This window comes from Fukomys damarensis, unplaced genomic scaffold (assembly GCF_012274545.1).
Source record: "Fukomys damarensis isolate Sample0158 unplaced genomic scaffold, DMR_v1.0_HiC HiC_scaffold_2, whole genome shotgun sequence".
In the NCBI taxonomy this organism is placed as follows: domain Eukaryota; kingdom Metazoa; phylum Chordata; class Mammalia; order Rodentia; family Bathyergidae; genus Fukomys; species Fukomys damarensis.
This window is the reverse complement of record NW_022900914.1, coordinates 11,592,950-11,602,604: the sequence shown is the minus strand read 5'-3', so window position 1 is coordinate 11,602,604 and position 9,655 is coordinate 11,592,950. Positions and strand designations below refer to the sequence as shown.

General features: G+C 54.1%; 1 protein-coding gene across 2 annotated transcripts in view; it reads left to right on the top strand.

Moving 5' to 3' along the window:
- Capn13 (calpain 13) overlaps positions 1 to 9,655 on the top strand; it is a 77,712-nt gene that overhangs the window by 40,634 nt on the left and 27,423 nt on the right. For both annotated transcript variants that reach the window (XM_010604668.2, XM_010604669.2), the window contains exons 7-8: positions 4,585 to 4,759; positions 5,722 to 5,796. In XM_010604668.2, coding sequence (XP_010602970.1) covers positions 4,585 to 4,759; positions 5,722 to 5,796 — 250 coding nt within the window. The remainder of the gene's footprint in view (positions 1 to 4,584; positions 4,760 to 5,721; positions 5,797 to 9,655) is intronic.

Genomic DNA, 9,655 nt, shown 5'->3' with positions numbered 1-9,655 from the left:
GGGGAGGAGGAGGGGGAGGGGAAGGGAGAGAAGGAGGAAGAAAGAAGAACTAGACAGGACCGTGTGGGAGGAGATAGTGAGGGACACTCCAGAGGGAGGAGTCATGGCCTACAGACCACACAGAGGGCCACCCGCTTCGGGAGAATGAGCAGGGACAAGGATCAGAAAATCCCAAGAGCAACCTAACCAGACTCTCATTTCACAAACGGGGCCTGAGCCTCCCTCCAAGCAGCCAGGTGATGATAAGTACCAGCAGTTACCCTGAACGGGTCCAGTCCCTGCTTACCAGACCAGGGGACCCCGGTAAGCGGGACCGGACTGGGTCCTACGGGATGGAAATCACAGTCTACTCTGTCATTGTCCTTCCGGAAGTCACAATCTTAAACGGCACAGGCCTTCAAGATTATCTCGATGCGCACTCTTTCTTTTGAGGCAACTTGTAAAAGATGAAGGTTATTGCTGGGTTCCGGTGGCAGAAGGAGCTACTCATTAGCGTTGGAGAAAGGAGCCCAGGTAACAGCTAGGGTTGTTGAACCCGTGCACATGTCTAGGGAGGTTAACTCACTCCTGAGCAACTTACACAAACACTGCCGTTATCTTTCCCTTATGGATCCCGCCCTCATCACTATAGGGCTGGTTTTCTCCTTATGTAAAAGCGTGTAGCATGGAAGTTCACTGGGAGTCCTAGAAGGCTTGTGGAGTGAAATGATGACTTTGACCCCATTTTGTTAACAGCTGACCTAAAGCAATCATTCGGCTTGAAAGAAATGGGAAAGCAGGCCCGGAATCCACATTCTACCGCCTAAAGAAATCAAGCAGAGGATGAAACGTTTCAAAGCATTAAAGCTATTTAAAAGCTTTGCCCCCACCGATCCAAAGAAGGAAGTAGCAGAATGCAGGAGTGAATTGAGTAGCGTGACAGCATTTCAGAGCTGGAAGGGGCCTCTGTGAACACTGATAGCTGCCTTCCTCTGTGAAAGATGAGGAAATGGTGGCTCGGGGAGGTGAAATGATTTGCTCGAGGTCATATGGTGTCCAAGGCCATGCCAGGTGGGAGCTGTCCTCCCTTGCCACGTGCTGTTCCACCAATTCTTGATGCAGTCAGTGCCGCAGGGAGGCGTCCATCTTCCTGCCTCCTTTGGAACTTGGTGCCGGGCACAAGGGTGGAGAGGCCATGGGTCCGCGCAGAGGACCTCTTTCCCCAAGGGTGAGGCGCAGCAGAATTCATACGTAGACTTCAGATTTGTAGTTATCCCTGCAGCTGGGGCATCTGGAAATGACTTGGTCAAGTCGGCCAAAAGTAAGGGAGAGAAAATCAATCGTGTGACGGGATCCCCACCCCCACCCCCAGTTGTCATAAAGTAGAGAGCAGATCAGGGGTAAGAACCAGCAGGTTGCATATCGCCCTTTGTAGAATCTCTGCAGGTAAGAATTGCGGTATTTTAGTATCTTCTCTTGCTCAGGTTTAGACAACTAGATTCTTCCCTCTTTCGTATCACTGCAGGCAGATAGACCTATCCCCCAGAAGGAGGCTGAAGGACAAGGCTCTCAGAATTTCTGGGTTCAGGTGACAAGGCACGGTGACAGCTGAAGGGAGCACGCATCTCCCTCTCCTTTCTGTTCTATCTCCTGTCAGCAAAGGGGGCTGAGAAGAGTTGCTGTGTTCCTGAAGCATCCACGGGTCTGAGCTCACGTTTGCAGAGGAGAAAGGCAGCTAGCTCCTTGTCAAGACACCGGCTGCTGCCAGGACTGGCTTTGGAGGCACTGCAGATAGACAATGACAGAAGTTCTGGAAGACAAGGGAGGGGCTGCTGCTGGTGTGGGGTGTTTCTGTGGGGACTGCAGAATGGTGTGGTGCAAGGCCTCAGAAGAGGGCCAGAGTCACTGAGATGGTGAGTCTGAGGGAGGGGACAGAGTCCCCAGCTGCTTTCCTGGAGTGACTCTAGCACAGCCTCTGAGTGTATTAGAGGAAAGGGCTGTGACAGTGATGTGCTTGTGGGGTTTGCAGTGGGTTCTAGAACGTTGGTCCTTGTGAACCTCCAGTATTTGCAGCAGACCCTAATTTAGGAACAGGAGCCAGAGACACAAGTGACATCAGGAGCAAAGCATTCAGACCCCACTGAGCATAAGTAACCATGGTCAAAGGCAGGCTCTGTGGTTGACTAAGCAAACACTCCAAAGATAAGAGTCTGATATCAGTCTCCACCAGGGTCAGAGAGATGGAGGGCAGGAGATAAGGTCAGAACCAGTTTCGCAATCAGTTTTAAAATGAGTTAGATAAACCTGCCATGTGGTAGTTTCTGGAGAATTGCCCTTTCTTCTAGAACCCTGAGTAATTGCTTTCCTTCCTTCTTCCCTCCCTCCCTGCCTTCTTTCCTTGTTCCTCTCTTTCCTTTTGGTGATACTAGAGACTGAACCCAGGATCTTTGCCCAGAAGGCCTTTTTCATTTTTTATTTTGAGGCAGGATTTCACTAAGTCACTAAGTCTCCCATTGGGGGATCAAATTTATGAGCCTTCTGCCTCAGCCTCCCAGAGTGCTGGGATCACAGGTGTGATCCACCGCACCTGCCTTCGCTTCCTTTAATAACAGCCGTTCTAAGCCATCTGGTGCATTTGTGCATGGTTCATGTCCTTCTAACAGGGTCTGCTTTATGTATTTGCTGAAGCGAATGTGTTAGAATCAGAGTGGTCCCCAAGCTGAGAATGCCCGAAGGAGGAACAGGCAGAGAAAGGAGGAGCAATGGCTCCAGAGGGATCCAATCTCCCCCACCATTTCCAGGTGAAATGCCAAACGACAGGGCAGGGAAAGTTCTCCCCCATGGCCAAGACCCCGTTAGAGGCTACCATTAGGGTGCCCCGGGCCTGTGACTCCCGTGTGATTCTGCAGTACAGGAAAAAGGCATGGCAGGAGGTCCCCACAGTGCCCATCCCCTGGGAAAGGCTCAGTCCCTGCTGCCCCAGGGACAGGAATGCAGACTTCTCCTAGTGAGGAAGCAGAGTAGTAGACTTGGAGGCGAGGGCAGCTGTCCCCAGGGCCTCCATCCCCTGCCTTGCTGGCCTGCCCTGGCTGTAGTGAAGGATCTAGGAGAAGCACAGCTCACCCCACTGACAGAACTAGAGGACTCAAGGCCAGGCTGCCCTCATCTGGGCCCTGCTCTGTGGCATCACTGTGACTGATGGGATCTCCCTCTCCCCTGGGGAGCACAGGCCGTTCTCAGGCCCGTGGTCAGCCTACTCCTCCATGTTCTGGCTCCAGGAGCCCCTGGTTTGATTCTTCCCCCTGGAACGCCTGAGCCACTCTCCTTACTTGGATAAACTGGGGCTGAGACTGGTCCCTCCCCGAAACCTCCCCTGGTCTCTCCCTTCCGTTCCACTGTGATCTGCTTGTTCTCAGAGCATGGACACCCAAGGGTATAAGGACAGTTGACAGTTGTCATTTACAACCCTTTCTAAGGAGAATGGCCCCTGGCGTTCACGGGCCACTGTGGAAGGCAGACAAGTCTTTGGGGGGAAGGACAGGAAGTGTGACCTGTTGCTCCTCACCAGGACAGCAGCAAGCTGTGTGTCTTCTGTGGGAAGCATATACCCTCACAAGCCAAAATGCGGCCTGTGAGGTAGGGGCTGTCTCTCAGAGGAGCAAAGAGAACTGAGAACATTGAGTTCCTTGCCCAGGGATAGAGGACTCATCGGAGGGGGCCAGGAGTGGGACCCAGATAACCCTGTGACGGGCGAGTGTATCAGGCAGCATTTTCTCCCTGGGACGCCATGCCCAACGCGCATGTTTGGCTCATGTTGTAAGGGGATTCAGTCCGTGGTTGGCTGGCTCCCCAGAGCAACTCATGGCAACAGGGCAAGATGGAGCAAAACTGCTCCCTTCATGGTCGCTGGGAAGCAGAGCAGGGGAAAGTTCCAGGGAAGAAGAAGCAAGGAGCCAGATGTAGACCTAAGATAACCCCTCTGTGACTCATCCAGTTGTACCCAGAAGTGTGCTTTTCTAATCCCCTGGGTTGGGTGCCTCCCAAGCCAATCAAGTTGACAGAATCCAGTTTAACTGTTCCAGGGGTAAGGCTTGGGGAAGAATGGGGAGGAAGATAAAATAGGGACGATGAGGGCAGGCATTTGTTGGGGTGCACATGCCGAAGCAGAAGGCCTAAAGACAGGGGAAGGTAGAAAGGGGTGCTTTGAGAAACAGGTCCAACGGGGCCTTTGGGGAGCCACTTTATGGCCCTCCTGAAAACAGAAGCTGGGATGAGGCTTCGCCCGGAATAGGACAGAGGCTGCTGTGGCCAAGCGGGCCTTGGATTTGCTGACTGAGCTCTGCGGGGAGGGATCGGATCCTGCTTGTCTTGGATCACATACCTGGCGTGGAACCACCTCATGTGGTGCTCATGTGTTTAACATGTTTTCGGCCAGAACAAGAGCAACAGATATCAAAATAATGTCACTCCTCCGGAGAGGCCGTGGCCCAGAATGCATTGAGAAACCCCTCACTGGGGAAGCAGCAGAGGGTCAGTGGGTACTCACCCTTCCCAGGCAGCCTCATCTCGGCATCCCCAGGCTTAATCTGGACTCTTCCTTCCCAGGCTGCGGGGCTCCTATTCTCACCTGCACTACGGCTACCTCCCCGACGCCCTGGTGGACCTCACAGGAGGAGTGGTCACCATTGCCGACCTGCACTCCTCCCCCTCCAGCCTGCTGCTGATGGTGAAGACGGCAGCCTCGGCCGGCTCCCTGATGGCTTGTGCCACCCCACCAGGGGTGAGTGGACCAGGCGCCCTCCGCACTGTGTGAGGCTTTGCTCAGCCCACAGAGGCCGCCCAAGGCACACAGCCAAGGAGAGAAATGCAAGGAGCTCCCCTGGAGCACCCCTGGTGGGCTTTCCCAAGGTCGCTTCATGGAACTCTGCAACAGCCCTCCCTCTGAGATGGGGAGTGGAGAATTTACTTCCCAGAGGAAGGGCCGGGGCCAGAGAGGCTCAGTAATGTCTCCCCGCCACACAGCCAAAGAGTACTGAGCAGGGTTTGAATCTGCCAACTCCAAAGCCTTTATTTTCTCCTTTTCCATGACTTGGAGCCTCCAGGCCCACTGTTACCTAGGGGGTAATTAAGGGCTGCAGGAGGTGGCAGTGGCGTCTTCTGCTGGCAGGGGCTTCTTTGCATTTTGCCCTCATTCCCCAGGGGCCCCCAGTACCCGCTGACCCAAGGGCCACTTGTCTCCTTTTGGAAAGCTTGCACAACCCTCCAAATCGTGTGAGTCCAATCTGAGACATGTGGCTCCGTATCCCCAGAAATTTCCTGAACTCTAAACGTGTGGCACCTCCCTAATCTGAAACGCCACCAGAATGCACTGGCGCACTTTAGAGCCCCAGTCTTCAGGGCGGGGGCTCTTGGGTATCCCTGAATATCCTGCAAACCACCTGGAAGACAGGTTGTGTGCTATGCCTGGCTAAGGATTAGTGGCTGGCGGAGCGAGCAGCACAGGTCCTCAGGAGCTGGTGGGCTCCATCAGTCGTGTGGTGGCCCTCTGGGCAGGAAATACCCAGAGCCTCACCCACCAGGTGGCCGCCTACCTCTGTTTTTCTAGAAGTGAGTTCAAATGCATATGCCCTCCCCAGAGGACTGGGGGCCCGCTGGATCAGCTGCTTTCTGAGCTGGGTTTCTGCATTTTACCAGAGAGTCTCCAAGTGCGTGCTGAGTGCTGTCTGCTTTTCTCCTTTGCAGCCAGCAGACAGGCCCAGGGTGATGGGGAACGGGCTGGTGAGCCAGCACGCCTATACGGTGACAGGAGCTGAGAAGGTGAGTTGGGCTGCTGGCCTGGCGTGTCTCCCCTGGGTTCTGCCTGGTGTTCCTGCTGCTCTACACAGGAGCCAGAGTCACCTTCCTCTACGAGCCCAACAAAACTGACCCTAGCGATCACCACCTGGTCCCCACTGTGGCATTCTCCAAGGGCGGTCTCAGTTGCACCAGTTCCTCCACACGTTTTTGGATGAACTTCCTCCCTGGGGACCCTCTAGAGTTCTTCCTCTCCTTGAAGTGATCTCAGATGTCAGTGTCCAGCTAGATGGCAGGCTTCACCCCAAAAGGAGGTGGAATGAACCACCCAGCTGACTCTGGGAAGAGGTTTTACCCTGGAACAGGTTTCGTTTGTGACATACAAGCTAATCTGACAGAAAAGAAACAGTCCCATGCGTAGGCTCTTATGACAGAGTTCATTTCCTTCTCAGGTAAGCAGGTGACCCAAGGCGCTTCTACCTGTGAGCCCAAGACAGCTGCTCCAGGTCCTCTCATGCCCTGGCCACAGGTCACTTGTGTGTCCATAGAGGAGCAGAGTTAGAAAAGGCAGTCACCACACTTCCCCACATTGTGGGCACACTGAGGCCCAAGGGGGCTGAGACTGGCACTATCTAGCTGGCTGCCATGTGGGCAGATGAAACTTCCTTCCATGGAAGAGGAGGAGGAGACAATAATCTTTCCTCCAATGCAAGAACGGGCTGTGGGTACTCACTATGCAGTACGATATGGCTAGAAAACATTACCGGGGCACAGCCTCCTCTGCTCCTAAGTGAAGAAAATGAGGCCTACTGGGAGAAATGTCTTTTGCAAGGTCACAAAGACAGCTTCCTGTAAAATGGCCACCTGGGTACCCTGCCTCCCGAATTCGCATCCATGATGATCACACAGCTGTGCAGAAACACTTCCTGGCCTTGTGGGAGTCTCCTGCCAGTGTCGCTGTCTTGGTGTTCCCCACAACTGCTGAGGTCAAGTAATGTCTTCTAAGTGCTGAGACAGAGTTCCAAACTCCAGGGTGAACTTCTCACCCTGTGGACCTGGAATGTAGAATGTCAGCTGCTGCCTCGAACTTGCCCTGCCCTCTCTGTCAATCCACCTCTTCTGTCCATTGACCTGAGGCCAGCTGTCCTATTATTTCATGTTTTGGTGAGTGTCAACAGGGACAGTGTCTCCTGTCTCCGCCTGCCCCCCTAAAGCAAATTGGCAACAAAATATTTCCTCTGCAATAAATGCTTATGGGATCAATGGGTGAGTCAGTCAATGGATTTGCCCTTGGCCCATGAAGATGATATTGCTGATTTCCATCGTAGAACACATGTGAGGAGCCTAGGAGACACTTCCCATGAGCAAAGAAGAGCCTGGCCGCAGAGTTCCTGATGGCAGTGACTCTAGGATGGTCCACATCTTCTCAGCTGTGCTCCAGCTCTTCTGGTCCGCCTCCCAGACCCTCCCCTGAGTCTTCAGTGCGGACAAAGCCCTTATGGTACCTGTGGACGAGTGGTCACAGACAGGCTTTATCTCACCAGCCAGCTTTGATCCCTGGCTGCACTGTCTGGACTCCTGTATCAACAGGATGTTGGCACTGCTTTCAGATCTGGGGGAAGAGCTGTGTTTGATTTGTGAGACCTATGCTGACCTGGGATGGGGAGAGTGGTCTGAACAGAGCACCTTACCTAGGCTGACAGGTGATCAAGACCATGTCACCTGTAGGGGCCTTCTGTCCCCACCATTATGAGCAGCTGACCGTTCACAGAATGTGCTCTCAGGAGTGCTAAACTGGGTGAGCCTCTGGGTAAATGGGCTTCCACATTCTTTTTGGAAATACAACTCCTCACTTCCCCCTCCTGGAGACTCATGGTGTATGCGGGTAGGTAAAGGCTCTGAGGAGGTCTGCATTTACAAATACTGCTTGGTTTTAATCTACCATTTGCCAAGAAACCATGTTTTTCTAGAAGGAAGTGCGAACGGCCCACGGAGCTAGTGCTCAGGGGTGTACAGCTGAGGGAGCGTCATTCCAGGTTGAGCCACCAGGGCCACCTCCTGCCCAGTGGCACCCTTTCTGAGAGCCAGACTGGTGAAGATCCTGGCCTCAAATGTGACCCTGGCCCAGGCCCTTGTGATCACTGGCACGGCATGGCACTGCCATAACAGTCACAGTTATACCAGGGCCCGGGAACTTGATCTGGCCGAAGACGTCTCCTCCAGAGAGAGGGGGCTGAGCCACGAGTGCTAAAATGAAACCAGCCCATAAATGAGGGTGCTCTTTAATCTGCTCATCCTTCCTCCAGGCAGGACACAGACAGGAAGATAAATGAAATTGGCGTTTTTTATTAGGCACCTAGCTCCGGCAGTGACTCCCCTGGGCAAGGGGTTGAGTGTTTATCTGCATGCCTCATTTAGCTCTGCTCTTAGCCCCTTTGAATCCCTGGCCGCTTTGCCTTCCTTTGCCCAACTGGGCCTCTGACTATCCCTTGGGCCCTGACGGTGGCTCATTAAGCTCTGTGGGCCACCGGACAGCCATTTCTCATGTCCCGGCTCACTCGGTGGGCTCCCCCAGGGGCTGACAGCCGTGATAAACTGTGCCCAAGGCCTGGGGTGCGGCAGAGGGCCAGAGAGCTGGAAGCCTGAGCACCCTCCGTATTTCTGGGCCCTCAGATGACGGTGTTGCTCCTGCAGGGCAATGCTCTGCTGGTCACCGCACAGCCCTCAGCCAAGGGCTCAAGTATTATGTCTGAGGCCAAGGCCACAGCCGCACCCAGGAAGGAGCCTTTATTCATGTCTATTCGAAAATGCAGAGCCTGAAATTTGCAAAGCAGCAATGGCTCGGGTCAGAATCCTGCTTCTACCACTTACTCTGAGGTCTTGGGAAAGCTGCCTGAGCTCTCTGATGCTCGGTTTCCTCCTGTGCAAGGCAAGGCCAGGACAAACACATTTCCCGGAGAACTGCGGGCGGAGGGCAAGCTCGCTTGTGCCTGGCTCTGAGCTCTGCCTCCTCGTGGGCTCTTCCCTTCCCCACCCCTCCATCTCCTCACACTGCATCAGTGCAGATCAATAGCCCAGCTACAACTCAATCACAGTTTAGTTCCCCTCTCCAGACGGAGGGCTCTGTGCCTCCGGAAGTGGAGGTGCGAGGGTTCGCGATTGTTTGTTGTAACTTTCCCACAGTGCTGCCCTCCGGCTTCAGGGGAGTGGAGGACCAGCGGGGCCAACTTCCGTATCTTCAAGGCTTCACTGAGTGGTGACGGGAGCAGGAAGGCGGAAAAGAGGGAGGGAGCGGGAGTCGAGGCCATTGCAGGTCATCTGCTCTTTCGCAGAGGTGTCTGCACAGCTGCAGGGGGGAGGTGGGCTTGCCTTGGCTACCTCAGCACTCAGGCTGCCCCGTCCTGCCCACATCCGCCTCCTCAGCCAGCTTCTGGCAGGGAAGCAGGCTCTGTCCGTGAGATAGAGATGCTGTCTGTGGCAGGGCTTGGACCTGGGGACCCATAAAGCTCTGTCCTCTGCAAGACGAAGCCGCAGCCCCGCTGTTTATCTGCTCTTAAATCTGAGCTTGCCCAGATTCTCCCGTGGAGCCGCACAGTCTGAACTTGCTCCTCCTGCAAGGGGCTGAGCAAAAGAAAGGGCCATTTCTTCCTCGATCTCATTCCAAGTCCAGGCAGGCTGCAAGAGAGTCATTGATTTTTTTTTTTTAATCTTTTCAATTTTTTTTTTTTTTTGGCTGCAGCCAAATGAGGTCAGAAGTTAAATTAGTCCTCGGAGGGAGAGAGCAGCGGCATTCATATTCCCTCTTGCTGCTGACTTGAGCCAGAGAGCCCTGACGGTTTCCTTTTCCGATCTTCATTGCACATTCAGTCCAGGACAGGCTGGG